Genomic DNA, 22,047 nt, shown 5'->3' on the forward strand with positions numbered 1-22,047 from the left:
TTCTAACACACATATTACCTCCACAGATATACCATCCGGACCAACCCATCCCGTAGCGGCACTCCAACAACTCGTGCCCTGTATACCTCTCAAGCCAAGTGCCGCGTCAGGTCCAGCTCCACGGAGTCGGACTGGGCGCGCGGGGGACAGCTCATCCCTCTGTCCGAGATGAACCGAGAGGACACGTGCCCAGTGCTGCAGTATTACTACTCCGGATTCCTGGCATTGCAGACCCTCATCGATTACATCAAGATGAAGGTGAGTTTTTTCTGTGTCCTTGTCGTAAACTTTTTTAGTAATGTTTAGCAGTAATGGAAGAAAGATGCCGGTCCTTATCGTGTGCTGTCTCGCTTCAACGCCTGCAGTTAAAAGTTATTAGTAAACCTTATGGTACTAGGGAAGATTTGTACGTCATTAATTAAATTAAGTTCGCATTCAGTGCGAAAGTAACTAATTTGAATAACGGATTAAGTAATTGCTGTTGTTTTGCGCTGCGGTTACTGTGGTTTTACAGTGCTACATGATCTTACAAATATACTGTAGTTTTACTTGTGTACTGACCACTTACCAAGTTATAAATTTTTAAGTTTCCACCACAACGGAAACTCAACTTTCATAACTTATTCAAGGCTTTACGTTAATCTTCAAGTTTTAACTATACTATATCGTGATGGATCATACTTTCGATCATAACACAAAAGTCACAGTCATCCACAAAAATCTAATCCTTACAAGTTTACTTGTCTCCTCAGGTGGATACAGACTCCCCCATCCCTCCTCCCCGCATAGACCTGCGACAGTTTCCAAAGCGCCAGCACACGGGCGACTGGCTCGTCATCTTCAGGGTCATCATGCCCATGTATATGGTGATGACTCTATCTCAGTTCATCACCTATCTTCTAATGTTCGTTGTGGGAGAGAAGGAGAAGAAAATACGAGAAGGCATGAGGATTATGGGGTTAAAGGATTCTGTATACTGGTGAGTTAGATCCACGGATGTTTAAATGTAACTTAACTTTAAGAGGGTCTTAAATATTTATTCCTCTTTATCCTTATTCTAAAACGTGCCTTAAAACAATTTTTTGTAGATTAAAATGTTTTGCATGTTGTTTTCAGGGGTTCCTGGTTTTTAATATACGCAGTTTTTGTAACCGTATTATCAATCGTCAGTACTGTACTTCTTTTTACATTAAAGGTAAGAAAAAAAAATCGAATAATTCTTTGATACATGTTAAAAATATTGCTATATAATAAATAATTCAAATGTAATTTAATGCTTTAAGTAAAAAAAATATACTGAGTATACCAGTATTTGACGAATTTCTTTTTTCAGGTATTTCAGCATTCGTCGTACATCTTGATATTCCTCCTGATGCTTCTGTTCGGCTTCACAATAATAACCTTCGCATTCATGCTGACACCATTCTTCGACAGAGCTAGGGTAAGCAGAACAAATATAATTTACGATTCTATAGACTGCACGGATAGGCTAAAATCACCGCGTCAAAACACAAACAGACGATAGTCCATGTTATGATCTATCAAAATATTCTCCTTATAACGGACATAGTATGCCTACGTAGATAACTTAAAAAAGCCACTTTTGGATTTTTTTACTTTTTGCGAGTAGGTAATTGTAGCCTTGACTGTCCAATTTGACCGGTCTATTGCCAGTGAATTACCCGTATGTCCTACTGGCAAAATTTCCCATCTGTCAGCAATCTTTTAGGGTGACTTTAAAACAACATTCAGCATATTTGCGAGTACACTAAACTTTAATTCTTCTTCTCTAACTTTAATTTGTGTTATGAGCTTAATTACTTTTGTACAAAATATATTCATATCTTATATTAATTTCAGACAGCGGGCATCCTGGGCAGCTTCGCTGTGAACCTGATGAGCGGCCTCTACTTCATCCAGGTGTTCGTCTCCAACGCGGACTCCCTCGCCTTCTGGTTCGTCTCGCTCATCAGCTCCAGCTGTTACGCTCTGGCTATGGATAAGGTATGTTCTGATGTAAATCTATGTCCTAAATAAGTGTTGTTAAGAACTACCACACGTCTGCCACAATTATAAAACACTTTTATATTATTTATTTTAAGCTGTCCCTTTTATGACCATGCCAGAAACCAATAAATTAATAAATCAATGGTAATTTACAAACGACTTATGTATTGCACTAATTGTTGACGAAAAAGCCACGTCGCCTTCTGGGTCCTTAGACAAAGGAAAATTTTACAACCACTAGTACCTATTTAACCGTTCAAAAGTGTGGGATCTACAATCATTTAAGACGAGGCAATTCTTTATTTTAATACTCGATCTTAACATAAATGTCATAAGGTTCATATTCACTTGTTTACCATAGGCGTTAGTCCTGGATATGGCCGGTGTGGGAGTGACGTGGGACAACCTGTGGACCGGACCCGGTGTGCCCTTCGGAGGCAGTCTCATCATGATGGCTATTGACACCGTCCTTTATGGATTCATCGCCTATTGGCTGGATGCCGTTATGCCCAGTAAGTTTTTGCTAAGTAGTATATCAAAAAATGATATTACTTTTAATTGCTGGATATTTTTTTAATCAGTAGTCGTCTTTTTGCTGGATTTTCCCATAAAGAGAAGTATTGCTACACCAGGTTTCCTCACTGTGGAGTGGCTATTCCAGAGTCCAATTTTTGGAATCCAGTTTCCCACAATGTTCTCACAATTTAAAGTTTGTCAGTAGGCCGGGGCCTCTTAAAACAATATTGAGGTATTGATTATGAAAAAAAAAACAGAATTGAGCTTTGATCATCATGACGACTGCTGGTCAGCGATTCTAGATTCAAATTATCGAGAGTCTAGGTTTCTGCATGATGTTTTTCAACGTTAGTTAGTGGTGCTTTAACTTTAAATAAATCTAACGAATCTCTTCCAGGTGAGTACGGCATCAAGCAGAAGCCATGGTTCTGCCTGATGCCGTCTTTCTGGCTCGGCAGCCGGCGCAGCAGGGTCTCCGCCGTCCACTTCCATTCCAACGGCGATGCTGCCCACAATAAGGATATCGAACCAGTTCCAAGGTTCGTAGATTATTATCAAAGTATTTGTAGTACCTAGTGGGAAATACTTAAAATGTAGGAAAATTTACAGAATTCCCTCTAGGCCAGCTGTGTTGCGCATCATCTAGCTTCTACATTCGTAGTTTTGGAGATGGTTTAGCTCCTCTGGATTTCTATACATTTCAAAAAGAAAAAGTTTATTTTTGGTCCTAAGTAAATGTTTGCAGAACATTGTACATAGTTCTTGTAGACGTTTTTGGTGAATGCGCTATCTTCTATTTCAATACAATATGAACGGATGATGCTCAGTGAGTGAGTACATACGATTTCAATTGCGGATGTCTCTGTAGTTTTGTTTGTGGGCTGGTTGCCAAAGCGCCGCGTGGGAGCAAAGTGCGAAGCGCCGTTAAACATTCTGTATCAAATTTTGATTAAACACTTTAGTAGATATCAGAAAATAACGTTCTTATATACTAAGTATATATGTATGGTGAAAAATGGATGTTAACATTTTACAAAACAAATTAGAGATCTTTTGAGATTTAAGCCAAAACATAAATAAAACGACATTGATGGATGAATAGACTTCGCTAATGATCATACGAAGAGATCTAAATGAAACAAATTATTGCTTGTTTTTCTTCGGTAGTCGACAGAAAGTCTGATCTAGATAGTAGGGATAGAGAAATTAAATAAAGCTTCAGTTTATGTAAAAATCTAGTACTTAGCTGTATCCAACATAATTGGGATAATTTATATTAAGACAGCTCCTCTGAATTCAATCTTTATTTCCAGGGAACTCCAAGACAAGGAAGCCATTAGGATCGTGGGTCTGCAGAAGAGCTTCCGTCAGTGTCGTCGTCCAGAAATGAAAGCCATCGACGGCATTGATCTGAGCATCTATGAAGGCCAGATCACTGCAGTGCTGGGTCACAACGGTGCCGGGAAATCTACGCTCTTCAATATCTTGACTGGACTAACTGCACCCACCGCTGGGACAGCCTATGTTTATGGGCTTGATGTTAGGTACCTCGGCTGCCCAATATTTAGTTGAAAGAAACTGGAGACCTTAATAGCCCCAGATCACTTACAATTTTTTCAAAATATGCTAAACGCAATCAGTTTAGCACTAATTGTCATCATTCCGTCCCAAACATTTGAAACTAGCAAAGAAATTAAAAAGCAAGCCTTTGTTTAGTATCAAGACTCTGTTGAGCTTTGAGTCTGGAACCTTAATGGAAACCGTTGATAAACACTGTGACTACAAAAAAAATGTTTTGCAGAGACCCCGCCGACATGCACGAGATCCGCCAGATGATCGGCGTGTGTCCTCAGCAAGACGTCCTCTTCGATCTGCTGTCGGTTAAAGAGCACCTCAGGTTCTTTGCCGCTGTAAAGGTGAGATGCTTTCAAGTCTTAACTCCAAAACTGTCACTTTAAGAATTTTTTTATCGTCAGCTCCTTTTTTCTGGATGGGAACTCGTCAAATTACTCCTCCCACTTTGGGTTAGTTGGAAGGGAGTTTCAGACTTACCGACAAAGCTGCAATACCTCTTTCAAGCAAAAGGCTGGCCCGGGAGGCATCGGCGCCATTGGGCCCTGAGTCGCCACTTCCTTAATGGTTTTTTAAATAATGCTTCATAATTTGTTTTCCAGGGGATCCCTCGTAAAAAGCAGCCAGAAGAAATACACAAAGCCATATCGGATGTCGGCTTACTGGACCAAGCACATGTATTTGCTAAACATCTATCGGGCGGACAGAAGAGGAAGCTTAGTATAGCCATCGCTTTAATTGGAGATCCAAAGGTAATTGTGATGTTGATGTAGTGATGGCAGACTTAACCGAATGGGGAAAATACTGTGTCAGACTAGATTGATTTCCTTGGTTGCTAACGCAACTGAATTGTTTCTATGTACTGGATTGAAAGTTCATTCACTAAAAAGAAAGTAAAGGAAGGGTCAGAAAGAAAAGAAAAGAGACCTATTGTCAAAAATAATGCTCTTTCTATTTATTTAAAGATTATAATTCGTTCGTTTTTCATTTCAATGTGTGGCTTTTTCAGATTATAATCTTAGACGAACCAACAGCGGGTGTGGATCCAGTCTCTCGGAGACAAACATGGAGAATCCTTCAAAGGGCTCGTCACGGGAAAGTATTATTATTAACGACACACTTCATGGACGAAGCCGACATATTGGGAGACAGGAAGGCTGTCATCAGTAAAGGCAGAGTAAGTTAATATTTAGAGCCTTATAATTTGAGTTATAAATGCCTGTCTTCTGTGTAAGTGCGTAAGCCAGTCTTTTCAAAATAAAAACTGTAATATTTTGTTTGCAGGTACGATGTGCGGGCACGTCGTTATTCTTGAAAAACAAGTTCGGTATTGGATACCATCTGACTTTGGTGTTAGACGGTAAGAATTTTTACAAGCTTTAGCTATTCATGCCTAAGTAAAGGTGGAAATCGAAGCAAATGTGTGAAGTAGACAAAGAGGGTCTTTATTGAGTAAGTTGCCAAGGACACTGACCAGGAGATCGAATTTGACCATTGTCCTCTGGTTGACGTGCATCTGGTGGGCTAATGTTGCAAACATTAGCCCACCAGATGCACAAGCTTTAGCTAAACGTATTAGACGCTCTAGTGGCTTTACCAACTAGTAACTTTAGCCAGTTGTTTGCAACTTCGAATTCAGTCTAAGTTTTTTTTTATATTATTGAAAATTGCCCTTTCTCCAAATTAAGTCATAAAGATATAAGCTGACTCTAAAAATCCATACCATCTCCTACATATTGTACCCCGTTCCCCCGTACCAGGCGCATGTCGCGAGCACCAGATCACGCGGCTGGTGCGCGGTCACGTGCCGCGCGCGGAGAAGGCGCGGCGCCACGGCCGCGAGCTGTCCTACATCCTGCCGCACTACGCCGTGCATCTGTTCCCGCCGCTATTCAACGCCATCGAGCATGAGATTAAGGACAAGACTAATAGGCTCGGTAAGATGAAATTCGATACTACAACTTCGACAAAGGATGAAGATAATAGAAATTATGTCTTTCGAAGACTTATTTTTATATATGGGCCGTTATACTACCCTAAATATTAGGAACGTTTAAAAAGATTCCTTCTTTTAGCATTTAGCAAATGTTAAATGACGAAATGTCAAGTGAGCAATCTAGCAACGTAAATGAATAGTCAGAGACAGGTATATCAAAATGTTCTCCTCTTCCAGTTTTTTTAGACACCATTCCACTTGAAGATGCGGATAGGAAATTAAACTCTTAAAATGTTATTAAAAAGAAAACAATTTAATAAGCTACTTTAAATCTTCTAGGTATAACAAGCTACGGTGTATCAATGACGACTTTGGAAGAGGTGTTCCTGAGTTTAGAAGGTGAAAATGCAGAAGAGACAGAAGTAGTAGAAGGCGTGTCTTCTGTGAAGTTAGTGAGAGCAAGAGCGTTGTCCAGGAGTCTATCATTACAAAGCAAAACATTAAGTTATCAGGTACGAAGAATCATACTCATTTAGATAACGCCTTTATTGAAATTGGAACGAAGTAATAAGCAGATCTTTGGTTTTAGGAGCTCAATGATAAAGACAATCAGAAAGCAACGTCTCTGCCGACACCACCGGCATCACACGCGTTACATTCCACCACTCACGGCGTGGAACATGTTAAGGTAACTAGATAAAAAGCTTCAATATCGGAATGGGGAAAGATGCTTTCAAAAAAGAATAGCATGGCGAATTATCATTAGACAAAATTTTCAACAAACTGAAAAAAATAATTTGGTTTTTGGACAATCAAATTCGACGTTATTACAAGGCTGCTTCCTAAAAATAATTTTTAGGAAGTTTTTAATTCATTTTTAAGTTATTTTTAAACCAACTTAGTCTAAAAAAAGAAACGTTTCCTGCAAGCAAGCTAACAAACATGTGTAATTTTCAGGTGGCTCCCGAAATGCCTATATCGGTAGACGCGTTAGGTGAAACAGTGAAGACCACTCCGTCGTGTTGGAGGACATTCTGCGCGCTTGTCTACATCAGAACAGTCAGGATGATCAGGGACCCTTACAAGTTATACGTCATGATCTTGCTGCCGATCAGTAAGTAGTAAAATCTGTACACACTTCCCTTTTTTCATACCAGCCTATATCCGCCCTACCGCATGACCCAAGCCTCTTGCCATGTCTTTCGTTAAAGTTTGAGCATTTGGTCAATGCTATCTCCAGATATGTTAAATCTAGGCTTCCTTATGATGAATAAAATTGTTTTACCTTTTTGATTAAGAAACGTATTTTTTATATTCACAAAAAGATAAGGACTTTAAACTCAAGATTAGGCTTGTAACGTAAAACTTTGCTGCACAACTGTAGCTTGAAGTATTCTATGTTTTTGTTTTGTTTCCAGTATCCTGTGCACTGGGTCTCTACATCAAATCCAAGCAGATCGTCTTTTTTCGAATGCAGCCGCTCAAATTGGATCCAAATGCGTATTCCAACAAAACTCCTATAGCCATATACAGCGAGCAAGATAACTTTAAAGAGCTCTCAGATTTGAGGGACTCTTTAGAAACATTAGGAGCGTATCCTATTGTAGATTTTGATGGAAACTTCTCCAGTTTCTTAGACATGGAGAATTTTGGGGCTTTTAGTTTAGGGGACAGTTTGATTCCTTACGGCAAGATCATGGCTTATTACAACACGTCTTTTACGCACAGTCTGCCTGTTATAGTGAATTTGTTGGATAATAGCATCTATAGGTGAGTTGAATTTTTATTTTGATCTATCACCCGAATATCTTTGTTGTATTAATATATTGTGTATACTACAATTTATCATTGAATATATTTTCAAATTATTGCCAATTACATGAACTTTTTTTTATATTCACAGCTATTCAGAGGCATTATCAGTCCATATTGCAAAAGCAACACCATTTGTATTTATGTTATCAAAATCAAGATTCTTTATTTCAACTTGAAAGCCACAACTTAAGAACGCGCTTCAACTTTTTTCCATAATTAAGAAACATCATTCTTTTTACTAAAATAACGTCTTTTCTCCTTCTTCCAGGGTTCTAATGTCAACATCAGGTCTCATAGAGAACTTCAAACCGATCGAGGTGCAGACCCATCCGTTCCAGATGACGGAACAGCAGGAAGAGTTCAACCTCGGCAACGTGGTGTGCGCCATCTTCATGGGCATGATCTTCGCGCTGGTGCCCGTCACTCTGGCTGTGGATATCGTTTATGATCGAGAGGTAACTGTTTCGTTATAGATTTTGTGTGCCTGTAGTCGAGTTAGATTGCGGTACGTTAACGCTGATGGATTGCTCTTATGTTGTCTGCCCTGACTGACAAGAACAATTTATAATGTGTCTTGTCTAAATAGCATGTACCAGTAAATTTGCAGTTATCTAGTCCAACGCAATGAAATTTCGCTTTGACCATCAGATTTTTTTATGCCTTGCAAAAATAAGAATTTTTTTCCAATTTCTTTTTAAGAGTCTTTGTAACATATTTGCTAAACACGTAATCTCAAAGCATTTCATTTATTTTTCATCCTGATGGATATATTTTCCTTGTACTTTATGTGCCCTACAAAAACCTAATTATCTATAATTCCTTTTGGTTAATGTTTCATAGTCTTCAATTGTCGCATTCCTCTTAATTTCAGATCAAAGCCAAGAACCAGTTGAGAGTGAACGGGCTGTCAATGAGCCTGTACTTCATCACGTACTTCATCATCCTCGCATTTATTATGGTCATCACAAGCGCTGGAGTACTTCTCTTGGTATGTCTTTACTATAGTCTTGCTTTAACTTCTTAGATACTCGTACTTCTGCATGTAGAGATGTAGCAAGCAATATCTATAAAACATGACGGAAGAAGAGGCATATTTTCACAGTACTTTTTGAAGAATATTGTTATAATTGGTGTTACTCAAAATAAGGTCCATAATATTTTGCTGTTTCCTGCGTCAAAATATTTTAAAGTCTAGGACTAGGAATATATTATATTACAAACAATGTTTAATTACAATGTCGATATCGACCGTGGGCAGTCTCAGTCCCTACCACATTGGTGTGAACACCTCTGATTTTTTCCTTTATAAATTACAATACCAAAACTAAATTTATGGTTTGCGCGAAGATAGCAGAATTAAGGATATACAATATTTACAGCGAACTCAAAAATTAACCTTATATCAATCCATTAAAGGTTGCTTTAAAGTATTTTTAATATATTTTTTCATATTTTCAGGTACTGCTAAACGACATCCCAAGCTTGACCAACAGTTCAGCCATGACGATGCTCTCCGGCCTGCTCGTGCTCTACAGTCCGTCCGCCATCTTGTTCAACACGTGTCTCTCGTACATCTTCGACAAGATGGACTCCGCGCAGAGTATCATGCCCAACATTACGACGTGGGTTGGCGTTATACCCTTCGTGTTGGTGTCTGTGCTTGATACTTTTAAATGGGGTAAGTTGGCTATAATTTATTTTGGTTACAATATTTTGAGAACCAAGAGCTTTATTGATTAGCCAGTTGGTCTTGTCGTTACTTCTCTGACTGCTGTACTGGCGGTCACCAGTTCGATTACCACCCGGGATTTTTTTAGTATTATCAGCACGACCAGTTTTGTGTTAGGATGTAATTTATATATCGTATCTTTATCTGCAAGCTTGCGAGACTAAAAAAAAATAACAATCCACCTACAAAGCAAATAGCGGTAAGTGCAGGTTTAAAAGGAGGATTCAATGAAAGAATAAGCGTAACATCTTCATCAAAAACTGGTACATGCAGAACATTGTTTTTTTGGAGCAGAAATTGCTGAAAATCACCCCTACATACAATTCAAAGTATGTGGGGGCTATTTTCATCCATTGGTGGGTTTTAATGAAAACCTCCTTGTTACAGGCAGCGATACAGCTTTCTACTTACACATGGTGTTCAGTTTCCTCGATGTGATGTACATACCTTACGCAATAATATACTATGTGGATAGGTAAGTACCACATACTTTACAATATGTTTGGGAACTCCTTAATTCCGATAAGTGCTCGTGAGTAAACCGTTGGATGTGGCTGAAGCAATTGGTACGTAAAAGGGGAGGCCAAACGCCAGCTGTAGGAGGACAAAGGCTGTGGATGATGGTGATGAAACCGTTGCATCATAGTATAATGAATCATCCTTCGGAAAGTGTGTTTTGTATTATGATACTATGAGAAAATAATGTATTACATTTCGTTTTTCTCGTGTAGGGTGTACGTGACGTGCAACCTGCGCGGGCTGTGCACGACGCCGGCGCTGAGCAGCTACTTCACGGCGGAGGTGTGGGTGCTGGTGGTCGCCATGCTGCTGCACGTGCCCGTCTGCGGGGCTGTGCTGCTGGCCGCCGACAGGCTCAAGTCCGGGGGCAGGATCTGTCCGGTAAACTTAGATTATTTTAAAGGTTTTCCTTATTTTCTTCTTCATTGACGACTTCAAGAATTTAATATTTTTCTCTTGAGGGTTTTACAATAACTTTAAAGTCACAAGCAAAAAGCAAAAGTTTTGTTAACTGGTATATTAAAATTAATTGACGGATATTTCAAAGAGAAATTGAAGAAAATTCAAAAAGTTGCGCGTGAGTAGATATACGGAGTTACATCAATTGGGTATAAGGATATTTTTTAGTTGTCCTCTATTTTAGTTCGGCGCATATTATTATAAATAAAATATAAGCTTCCATGACTACACTTTTATAAAAAAATCTTCTCCTATATTCCACGTAAAGAATTCAATCAGGTTCGCCAACTAGGATAGATAGAACTAATGATTGAATAGAACTTTTAGCTCCAGTAGAAAAGGTGCTGTTGTTGCTCAGTGGTATTTTGTATTGCAGCGCAAACGCAGTGCGGCAGAGAGCGCGGGCGCGGAGGAGGCGGAGGCGGGCGGCGAGGCGGGCGAGGACGAGGACGTGCGGCGCGAGCGGCGCCGCGTTGCCAACATCCTGCACCAGCCGCTCACCGCCGCGCCGCCGCTCGTCGTGCATGTGAGTAGCGAACACGAGAAAACAACACTTGCAAAGAAAACTGATCATTGATGATCACTTACATCATCATCTCGGCCTATAGCAGTCCACTGCTGGACATAGGCCTCTCCATAATTTCTCCAACGCGACCGGTTCATTGCCACCTGTATCCAACGGGACCCAGTACTTACATAGCCAATATGAAAGAAGCAGCCTCAGTGGTTTGTAACACTTGAGTGGGGAATCACATAATATTGTGAGACTTACAGTTAACTTCATGACAATGACATCATAATCATCAGCCCATATTTGTCCACTGCTAGACATAGGCCTCCAAAACGCACGCAACAGAAAACTCATCAATATTATAATCCAAGTAATTGAAGTCCTGACAATAAACATTTCCATAGAATCTACGCAAGGAGTACAAAGTCCGTGGCACTGGGAGTGGCGGCGGGTCCTGCTGCTCCCACCAAGAGGAGACCGCGTCCCGCGTCCGCTCGCGGTACGTGGGGCTGGGCCGGCTCAGCCTGGCCGTCGAGGGGGGGGAGGTGTTCGGACTGCTCGGACACAACGGCGCCGGGAAGACCACCACCATGAAAATCATTACTGCTGAGGAGAGGCCCACTAATGGCACGGTGAGGATTTACTTAAACAGTTTAGATAAATTTGCGGATATCGAAGTGTTGAGAAATTTGCGACGGGATTTTGGAAATGTCCACTTGAAGGACATTTTCACATTTGTAAAGAAATCAATGTTATTGAAAAACAAAGAAAGGATCAGGTTCACAATAAAATACAATTGAAAAATTAAAACCACAAATCTATGAGTCCTGTTTGCGGTGTGATATAACGCAGCTATTTACCAGATTTAATGTTGAGCCAGAGATACCAAACTATCAAATGTATAACTTGTATTTTAATGGCCAGGATGTTCTAAAAGCACTTGCTATAAATTCCCATTCTTACTATTATTTTCCATCTCCAGGTGATTCTGGGCAGTCAGAACATGGAAGACTCGCAGACATCGGCGTTCAGGATGCTGGGCTACTGCCCGCAGCACGACGCCATCTGGAAGAACGTCACCATCCGCGAACACATCGAGTGCTACGCTGCCATCAGGGGCGTCAGCAAGCAGGATACTCCTAGGTAATACATCCATAAACATACCTTGGAGATACAAATTGGTAAAAAAAGAAGAGACTATTGCAGAAACGATACTTAGCTAAGTAAAGTTCTTAAATGTATTTTGACTCCATTGAGAGTGACTATAAAAAAGATGGTATGACAAATGAACAGGATGTTTTGCTATGCAACGTTTTAGTACATGACTAGAAGCCAAAGACAGTTTTCTGGAATGAGAGTCCCAGATCGTTATTTTCCTAAAAACTTATTTTTATGATATACGTTTTGAAGTAGGCAACTATGATAAAAGTTATGATCTCTGCCTAGTTTCTCTGGAGCTTTAGTTTCTGTCTAGGAATTTCCACACTTGTGTTAGTTTATTCGCTGGTTAGCTAAAAATAATCGTCGGTTTCGTTCATTTCTTTTTCTTCTTCCTTTTCTACAGTTGATTTACAACCTAGGGTTTCAAATCATCCGTGGGCCTTTAACGTTGCGTGAAAATTTTGTGGTGTGCTGGGTTTCCTTATTTTCCGTATTTGATATGGAGCTGGAACTTTTTCAGGGATCTATTTTTTTTTACCACTGTGTATCACAAGTCTTCATCAAATTCTTCCCGTTCTTAGGATAGTAGACGCGTACCTGAATGGCCTCCAGATAATGGAGCACGCTCACAAGAACGCGGAGGAGTGTTCGGGCGGCACGCGGCGCAAGCTGTCGTTCGCGCTGGCGATGGTGGGGTCGCCGCGCGTCGTGCTGCTGGACGAGCCCTCCACCGGCATGGACCCGCGCAGCAAGCGCTTCCTCTGGGACACCATCCTCGCCAGCTTCCAGGTAATAATTGTTGTTTTTCTAGGTGTTTGTGTCCCACTGCAGAAATGGTCAGACCGTTCAGAGTTAAGACCCGGGTTGGTCTAGGCTTGGTACGAAAATATACTAAGTGTACTCTGTGGTAATTTCATCTTCAAAGTCCCATAAAATACCTATAACTTATGCCACTTAGGTACAGATCATTAGATTATATTATTAATAGCTTTTGTTTTTTTTTGTTCTAGGGAAAAAAGGGTGCTATACTTACGACACATTCCATGGAAGAGGCTGATGCTTTATGTTCCAGAGTCGGCATCATGGTTAAAGGTAGCCTAAGGTACGAATAACATACAAGACAAAAGAATCTCTTACCTAGCAAAATAAGACCAACTTATCTTATGTTATTTTTCTCTTTTAGATGTATTGGCTCCACACAACACTTAAAGAATCTGTACGGTGCGGGTTATACGTTAGAAATGAAGATCGGAAACAATAGTTATCAGAAATCAACTGTAAGTTTATTTGACTATAAAACAAAACTATCCCCATTTTGGGCGCCAATATTATAATCAGTGTTGTCGCCCAACGTGGGGCTGATCTTATTTTTATTTTATTTTACTTATGTAAATGCTAACAAAAACAATTGTACATAGATGATGGAGTCAGAGTCTATGTCTCCATCGCCGCTCAGATCAAATGAGAACTCCCCATCGCTAGGAGAAGCTGACGAGGGTAAGAAAAGATTTTAATATGAAATATTCCCTGTGGCTATGAGCCATTTTACTAACATCTATCTATAAAAGTTTTACTGACATGGAACCTACTTCTCAGATTTTGAAACCTGAACCCACGTTTACCCTCACATGACTTCCATTTGCCTCTCAAAGCATTACTAAGACATTGGACATAAGTTTAAAAGGTCAACGGAATGTTACAGATTTCCAATCAAGTATTCTGACAACAATTTGGAAAGATGGTCTTACAGAGAACCCAATAAGATATAATATGCACCCTATAACCTACCTCACTACCGCACATAACGCACTGTTTGTTGTGTCCGAAACCCAATAACCTGTACTATATCCACCTACTTCACTACCTCACATAACGGTATATTTGTTGCGGCAGGTGCGTCGGGCGCGGGCTCGGTGTGCGCGGAGGCGGAGGCGGAGGGCGAGGCGGTGGACGCCAGCATCCACACGCCGCTCGTGGCCGGCACGCCGCCGCCGCCCAGGCTGCAGCATCATCGGTAATTACACCACTCATTATTGTTAATTACTAAAGTTTGGCCTAACGGTAAAGGAAAAAATTGTGAGGAAACCTGGATTTTCAAAGATAAAATCCACAGTAACCCAGCGTGGTGTTCAATGCTAAAAGTTTCCCTTTATGGGATAAGACCTGTGCCTATCGGTTGGGCATCTATAGGGTGGTTTTATTATTTTCACTCTTCAATAATAAATATTGTTCAAGTATACTTATTTTGAGTAATACTATAAATAAAAGCAACTTGATTTTTCATATTAAAACTTTCCAAAACCACTTCTTGCCATCTAATTATTTAATTTCCGAATAGCCAGTAAAGATCAAATGGATACTTTACAAAATGAAATATTCAAATTTCACTATTTATCATATAGGACGGAGTCCGGTGGTGGTGGTGCTAATGCTGAAGCGGCGATAGCACTCGTAGGTCAGCTGTTCCCCGCCGCAGTGTTAGAGGAGAACTTCGCCGAGCGCCTCGTGTTCTCCGTGCCGCAGTCCGCTGTCTCCAGCCTCGCCAGGTGTTTCCAGCAGATTGAGGACGGTCAGTACTAACTAAAACATTTAAAATCGTGGAGCAAAGCTTGTTAAGTAATTTGTTGCCCCACGTTGGGTGTCAAATTAAACGCGTTATCTTTGAAGAAATATAGTTTTTTCAAGTAAAGCGTTATCATTTGAAAAGATTAACAATAAGTCAAAAGCAAAATACATTTTAAGTGTTTGAGCACTATGTTTTATTTAGGAAATATCATTGTCTTTGTTAATTTTTTGCAGCGAAAGAAAAGCTGAACATAATAGAGTACAGCTTTAGTCAAACGACATTGGAGCAAGTGTTCCTGAAATTCGCACAAACTGAAAACGCCGATTCTACAGACCAACAAGAACATTAAACCGTTGATAGTATTGTAAGTGTGACGTCACTGTTTCGACTTGGCGTTAGGTAGCGGTAGAAAAATAAATCCAACAATATTTTTACAAGAGGAAAATAACTAAGTCCATAATATGAGGGTACTTCGAAAATATTCTCATACGATCTCGATAGGAGTACAAAAATCCAAGAATTTCATAGATTATCGTAGACTCCTCAAATATTATAAAAAAACAATGGCAGCTATAGACAACGTAGAAACAAGATGGCCGGTTGGATGTTGTAAACGGTCAAGTCAAAACAGTGACGTATTTTGTGCTTTTTTGAAAAGAAAATGTAAAATAAGAATCGCTTCTGATATTAAATATTGTGTAGTTAATTTAGTTGAGTTATGTTTATAGCCAACGGACTTATGGGGACTTTTGGCGCCAATTCGAGGTTTTAAACCTTAGCAACTATTTGAATATTTTACTTTTGACTTTCTAGTAATATCGACTACAATTTAAACTTTAATGCCTACATAATACATGACTTTTGAAAAAGTAGTGAAAACCTTATTGTTTGCCTTTAAGAAAGACACCCGAGCCAAGTGATATTTCTACAATATTTAACTCCGTAACAAAATACTCGTGACTTATCGAAATGAAATAGCATTTCTATATATTTGTGCGTTATTTATTGACGTTGATAAAAGTAGATATTCCTCTTGGATAAGAAAGCAGGACGCCTCTCGTTATTATCTCACTGTTGCCCATCTTTTTTTCCCAGGCGTCATCAATATTTTTATTCTCGGTGAAAGAGATTTCAAAATGTCTTTCTAATTAAATTCTATCAAGAAACATCTGTAATCTATTTTTAATGTTAGATGAAGTTGGCATCAAAAGTACCCCACTATGTAAGTACAGGCTACAAGCTTTGTAATATTTCCGGGCGAAGAGAGAATATTACCTAGGTGTGTAGACATAGGAAATGTTGACTGCGTGACGTTTTATAATCATTTGATACGTTTATTCGCCAGTTTTATATTATATAGGTACACGTGAGGTAAGGATTGTGTTATCTGTGGAGTTAAAGCTGTTTTTTTTATATTTGTGATATTTTTTTAAGATCGTTCTTAATTTAAACGCTATAAGCCAATATGACACTAGTGATGGTTAAAATTTGAAGCTTTTCCATGTCAAAGTGAGATAGCGCTCTATATTATGGATAGTTGTATCTCTTTTGCACAAAGGATACGTTTTTGCTTTTAAAGCCCGAGGTTACCTTGTAAAAAAAGAAGTTTTTTTTATAAAAATTTTGCGCATTATAACCTTTTCTTGTTAATGACTTTAAAAATGCGGATATTATTATTAATGTAATGAACGCCGAATAACAGACACAATCCTTACTTGACAGTAGATATAATGTCATTCACAGCGTACGGTCTAACAGTGCCTAAGAACGTTATACAATGTGTAACAAAATAAATGCAGGACTTTCAAAAGGAATACATCATTATGGACAACTTTTATTAAACGACTAATAATCTACACGCGAAATACATTTTGTAGAGTCATGAAAGCCCAGAAATGTATGGAGAAGTCAATTTATGTTTTGCGATTACCTAATTATTTTTCTCATGATAAAAGTTGTTCCTTATGGTTAAAATGAGCAATTGAAAGATTTTGCGTTTATTCTGTTATACGGTGTAAAGAACCTACTATCACTTCTTAAAGTACGGTGGAACAGAGACAGCGATAGCCCATGTAGAGCGCTGTCCCTCTTCCACACTTCAAGAGGTGATGGTCGGTCCCCTGGTTATAACCATATGGAAGTTTATATCTTTATTCTTAACACCAATGTGATTTTTTTAAGTCTTAGATAAAAACATTGTGATTGATTTTCTAGTCGCTAGTTGTGTGTTTCATTTTGTACGGAGAAGGAAAAAAAAAGTTCAGTATTGATTTTCAAGCTTGTTGAATTTGTTAAACAATACTTATGATTAAATAGGTGATAAATAAACAAATTAAATGGTACTAATATTTCATACAAACCGTCTTTCCCTTTATAAATGTAATGCGTAATGTCCAAACTCGAAGCTCAATACAAAATGCCGCACACACGAATATATTTAGTTATAATTTATAGAATTTTACATTTTCATATATGTTGCTATGTTTAATAATGTCGATACGTATATTATACTGCGATTGTTGACAAATTGTCTAAAAACCTAGTCTTTAAAGTACGGACTGTGAGGTGTAAGTACAGTTTCCATTGGCTCGCCGTGTCGGGTGTCAAATGTATTACATATACCTTGGAAAGGGAATGATATAGCTAAGTAGGAACTACGTTATACGTTGACTTCATCATTATAATTACTTTCGTGAGGATATAAGAACAATTATTTATTAATAACGGTATAATCGTGCGTATTTATCGGGAATAAATAGTTTCGGGCCCAACCGGAGTCCTTAATCATGAGCTGTCTAGACGGCTGACTTAACATAATGTTCTAAAACATCACATTTATTAAAAAAAAGTAAGACGAGTAATTTTTTTACATAATTGATTAAAGTATTAATTTCAAAAGGTTTTAGTAACATATTTTTATCTAGACGTGATATGAGTGTTAGGTATTCCCGTATGCGCTAAGGTTTCAATAACTTTCTAAAAGACAATAATTAAAATATTATGCAACAATAAAAAAATAAAATATTTTCAGATAAAAAATTGGCCCTGGAACGCTAAATACTTACGTGAAATATAATATAAATACATAATTGTCTGGTATACAGAATCTAAGTCTCAGCGAGCAATGAAACAAAATTGTACTCCAACATCCTGTAATATTAAATAATTGAACTAAGTTTAATAAAACAACGTTTAAAGTCCGCATAAATATCAGATCGGAACGCAGTCCAATAAAACTATTTCGATAATATTTATATCTTTACCTAGCTATAACAATCCCTTATCCAACTACCCATAGCTATTTGAATATTATTTAAAATATAAAGAACATATAAATGTTCAGACAAACGTTACTCCGACGAATGAGTTTAATATACTGTTAATAGGTTAAACATTTTAGGGATAAGTATCAGTATTAGGTTAAGATCGCTTTTATATTATAATTATTCAAATAAACTACATTTTTATTGAAGTACATATTTTTGCTGTATTGTTTTTTTAAAGCTTCAGTTTTCGTTGACATTTCGGGCGGCCATTTTCGCGCCACGAAATGTCAAAACCAATAATTTGGACAGACAATAAATCAACAGCCATAGACACTTTGATTGTACTTTATCTTTGTGATTATAACAAAGTATTTTTTGCTTATAAAGCCAGAGGAATGAACATCAATATTGTTCTTAACATTATTGTTTTATTTTTTCTCAACATTCTAGAGCCATGTGTTATAGGAGAACTATTGTAATAATTAAATAACACGCATTTCTCAATAACTGAGAGGAAGTGGGAACGTCACGTTTTATCTTCATTTCACTTTGTTTAACAATGTCACTTTTGTAGACAAGTCAAACATGCTACTGATACGAGATAAAATCTTCATTGAATAATATTAGAACAAACATTATGAAAATTATAACCTGATCTTTTAAGTTTTGACTAATGTTATACAGAAAAAACAATATGTTAATGTTTTCATCCTATTTAGTAAGGTTCCTAATGTATTATGTTTAAATATAAACCTAGCAATACTTAATTAAGATCATGATAATCAAAACAGTCCAAGTATTTCTTCTGGCTTTAAGCATTTCATATCATTTTACATTAAGTTGTCCTAACCTAAGGTACAAACCTAATATCAAGTGTTAATAAATTTAATTGCTGTTAAGAAAGTGTTAAAAGACAAATTATTGTGTGTTTAGCTTCTGAAGCTAGTAATTGAAAATGTCAGATGATTACGCTTATTTTAATCTTTATAAAATATGAACGGTTAGCAATCAATATTGGGTTCGGTGAATGGGAGAGCGATTATTAAATTTTAACAAATTTCAAGGTTAGACTTCAAAAATCCGTTGTTACAACACTAGTAGTGCTATAATATTTTATGAGCAACACTATTAAATTAACGGTTATCGATAAAACTAAAACGTAACTTGGTCCAAACAATCGTTTGAAACGACATTTTTAATGACAAAAACATTCATCAAATTGAATTATGTGGTGTACGAAGAATACCAATTTATTTCACAATTGAATGTTCTATCTTAGTGATTTATGATATATTGTTAAACCACAAACTATTTATTAGAATTTTCTAATAAAAATAGCAAATGTAGAATCATTGAAAAATCGTCTGAAACTACTATAAACCTAACCCTAGTTGATTCACCGTTCATATGATATGAAATTGGTATTTTTATTTTCGCATTGTAAGAAACGAAAAGTAAAATGTTGAACAAAACTACTTAAATACGTAGTAGTTTAAATGGCAGCCATCTCGTTTGAGTGTGGTCAATTTATGCTTGAACAAAATGTTACTTTCATCGCAGGTCTGTTTGCATCTCCCAATAATATTCTAGTGGACCTGACAAACTTTGTTCTGTACGATATTTTGAATGATTAAAATAATCAAACACATAATTGAAGCAAAATACATTTAAATATGATTTTTGTGTATCTAAAGTAATAAAATCTATCTAGAGTTTCACGCACGTAAAAAAACATTCAAATCGGTACAGGCGTTTAGAAAGATTTCTGTGAAAGTCACGTTAAGTACAATTATATGAAGATAAACGAAACTATATTACATATTTCTACTTTATTTGATAAAATCCTTAACCCAGTTTCAAGCACGGGAGGTGAAGGGGGCCGCATATCAGATTATCCATGCATCTTTACTCTAATTGAGTTATGATGGCCAAATTAATTACTTCATTCTTAAGCAAACCATTCGTTCATTCAAAACATCACACCTTCAATCATTTAAGGTTTTAATACTTTATTTGAAACGTGAAATTATAACCAGTAAAGTTGATATATAACATCTATTCATTATACACGGTGATTTTTTAGTCGTCTTACAAAAGCAGCCCAGTTCATGTAACTGTCGTAAAATACCCCTAGGCGCGATTATTATTTTTTTATCATCAACTAAGATAATAAGTACGAAGAAAAATTAAACAAGAGAAATCTGAAATATACTCTTAAAAATGATAAAATTGCCGCCGCCCGCGCCCCTCACCATTGTTACAAGGCTCGGACCGCACTCGCAACAGAGCTGTGTTTCTAAAAAAACTACAAATTGCATCATAATATTGAATAAAAATTGCATTTTTTTTTTCAAATCTCATAAATACCTATTTTTTTATCATGAACGTGTGTCAATGGATACATGAACTGGGCTGCTTTTGTAAGACGGCTAAAAAATCACGGAGTATAATAATTGTTAATGTGTTTGTTTGTTTGTCCGCGTTAATCTCTGATACCATCAGTTGTATTAGAAAGGATATTTTGGCATTTGATAGCGTAATTATTGAGGAAGGTTATAAACTATCAAAAAATCTTGTTAGTTGTACTGGGAGAAAAGTAAAGCAAGTGAAACTGCGTGACATAAGTAGTTATGTATCTGTTTCGAATAAATGCAAAGCCTTTGTGTGATTCCTGCACGCTTTTCGTGTTAATTGTATTAATTTATTAAAATGACTGAATAATACACAAATATTTAATTAATATTATAAAGAATTCAATTTCTTTGTCAAATTATTATATCCTTATCATTAGAATTAATTTGTCTGTTAAGTAATTCAAATGTACCCTTATATTTAGGTCTTGAACCGTTAATTAGTTGAATTAATAATGAGTTAAGTAAAAGCCTACCTTTATACATATTGTAGATAATGGAAATTATAATTTTAGGATTTGTTGTCTCCATAGTAAATGCGAAAATAAAAATACATGTGATTGTAAGAGAAGCCGGGTCGGTCTGGTTGTATGTGCTGTTACCCTTTTAGTTCATTCGTTAGTGAATTTTAGTCAATTAATTTAGTTCAGAATAAAACATCCGACACGATATATCTTGTTGTTTTATTATTTTACCTCATCTTTGCAATATAAATCCTTGTTTATAGAAACAGATCACAGGTTACTGATTTACTCAGTAAAGATACAGCTGTTTTCGACCTCAATGGGGACACTGCGAATTGCTATCCATAAGTCTCGCTAAAACTCGAGGACAGCTGAACCGATTTGGCTTATTAATTCTGAAACATACTTGCAAGTCCAGGGGTGGTTTAAACGGTGATAAAATAGGGAAAAATTGCGAGGAGACAAAATTTTACACGTGGTTGAGTGAGGTTAGTACCAGGACTACCAGGACTACCAGGAGACTAGGACTAGTTTATGAGGGGTGGTGTCGAGACAAAGGCGCATACAACAGATAATTAATACTAATAACTAACACTATCTACGATGTATTAACACGAAGAACGTGTCCGTGACACAGTTCTGCATACTAAGACTTGCTATTGATGCTATATACCCGGAAAACAAGATGAAACTATTGTGTAGTTAAATACGCATTCATGAGAAGGTAAGAAATATACTTGGATAACATTTCGTGGTCACACTAGATTAGAAATGCGAAAGTCTGTGAGTGGTTTTAAGTGTGCGTGTTTGTATTTATGCTTGTTACCTCTTCACGCGTAAACGGCTGGTCTGATTTTGATGAAGTTTGGGGTAGATGTAGCTGACACTTGGATTAATATGTAGGTTATTTTTATTCGATGTCATCAAAGGATAGTCGTCTTCGAAACTTTCATCTAGTAAAAGATTTAAAACGTTGCTTTTGTCCAAATTTTTTGATGTCGACCTTCAATACCTGCACACAGAAGTGGCAGAAAAAGGAAAACCTATAATAAGATCAGTTAATATGAAGACGACAGAGGCCGTCGTTTCTTTAAAAAAAAAACAAGTGTGCACTT

General features: G+C 37.4%; 1 protein-coding gene across 1 annotated transcript in view; it reads left to right on the forward strand.

The window, feature by feature from the left end:
• Positions 1-18,119, forward strand: part of LOC113495751 (ATP-binding cassette sub-family A member 5-like) — a 36,062-nt gene extending 17,943 nt beyond the window's left edge. The window contains exons 5-36 of the mRNA XM_026874663.1: positions 27-258; positions 753-979; positions 1,117-1,195; positions 1,334-1,441; positions 1,861-2,004; positions 2,369-2,519; positions 2,921-3,062; positions 3,837-4,067; positions 4,325-4,439; positions 4,698-4,847; positions 5,105-5,272; positions 5,380-5,455; positions 5,856-6,032; positions 6,371-6,543; positions 6,621-6,719; positions 6,989-7,145; positions 7,450-7,801; positions 8,115-8,301; positions 8,718-8,834; positions 9,305-9,524; positions 9,963-10,050; positions 10,307-10,475; positions 10,930-11,079; positions 11,469-11,696; positions 12,047-12,207; positions 12,807-13,014; positions 13,236-13,327; positions 13,409-13,502; positions 13,644-13,722; positions 14,119-14,239; positions 14,628-14,794; positions 15,025-18,119. Of these exons, the coding sequence (XP_026730464.1) occupies positions 27-258; positions 753-979; positions 1,117-1,195; positions 1,334-1,441; positions 1,861-2,004; positions 2,369-2,519; positions 2,921-3,062; positions 3,837-4,067; positions 4,325-4,439; positions 4,698-4,847; positions 5,105-5,272; positions 5,380-5,455; positions 5,856-6,032; positions 6,371-6,543; positions 6,621-6,719; positions 6,989-7,145; positions 7,450-7,801; positions 8,115-8,301; positions 8,718-8,834; positions 9,305-9,524; positions 9,963-10,050; positions 10,307-10,475; positions 10,930-11,079; positions 11,469-11,696; positions 12,047-12,207; positions 12,807-13,014; positions 13,236-13,327; positions 13,409-13,502; positions 13,644-13,722; positions 14,119-14,239; positions 14,628-14,794; positions 15,025-15,140 (4,978 nt within the window). The 3' untranslated portion in view covers positions 15,141-18,119. The remainder of the gene's footprint in view (positions 1-26; positions 259-752; positions 980-1,116; positions 1,196-1,333; positions 1,442-1,860; positions 2,005-2,368; positions 2,520-2,920; positions 3,063-3,836; positions 4,068-4,324; positions 4,440-4,697; positions 4,848-5,104; positions 5,273-5,379; positions 5,456-5,855; positions 6,033-6,370; positions 6,544-6,620; positions 6,720-6,988; positions 7,146-7,449; positions 7,802-8,114; positions 8,302-8,717; positions 8,835-9,304; positions 9,525-9,962; positions 10,051-10,306; positions 10,476-10,929; positions 11,080-11,468; positions 11,697-12,046; positions 12,208-12,806; positions 13,015-13,235; positions 13,328-13,408; positions 13,503-13,643; positions 13,723-14,118; positions 14,240-14,627; positions 14,795-15,024) is intronic.
• Positions 18,120-22,047: the final 3,928 nt, after the last annotated feature.

The sequence above is a fragment of the Trichoplusia ni genome, chromosome 7 (genome assembly GCF_003590095.1).
Source record: "Trichoplusia ni isolate ovarian cell line Hi5 chromosome 7, tn1, whole genome shotgun sequence".
Taxonomy (NCBI): domain Eukaryota; kingdom Metazoa; phylum Arthropoda; class Insecta; order Lepidoptera; family Noctuidae; genus Trichoplusia; species Trichoplusia ni.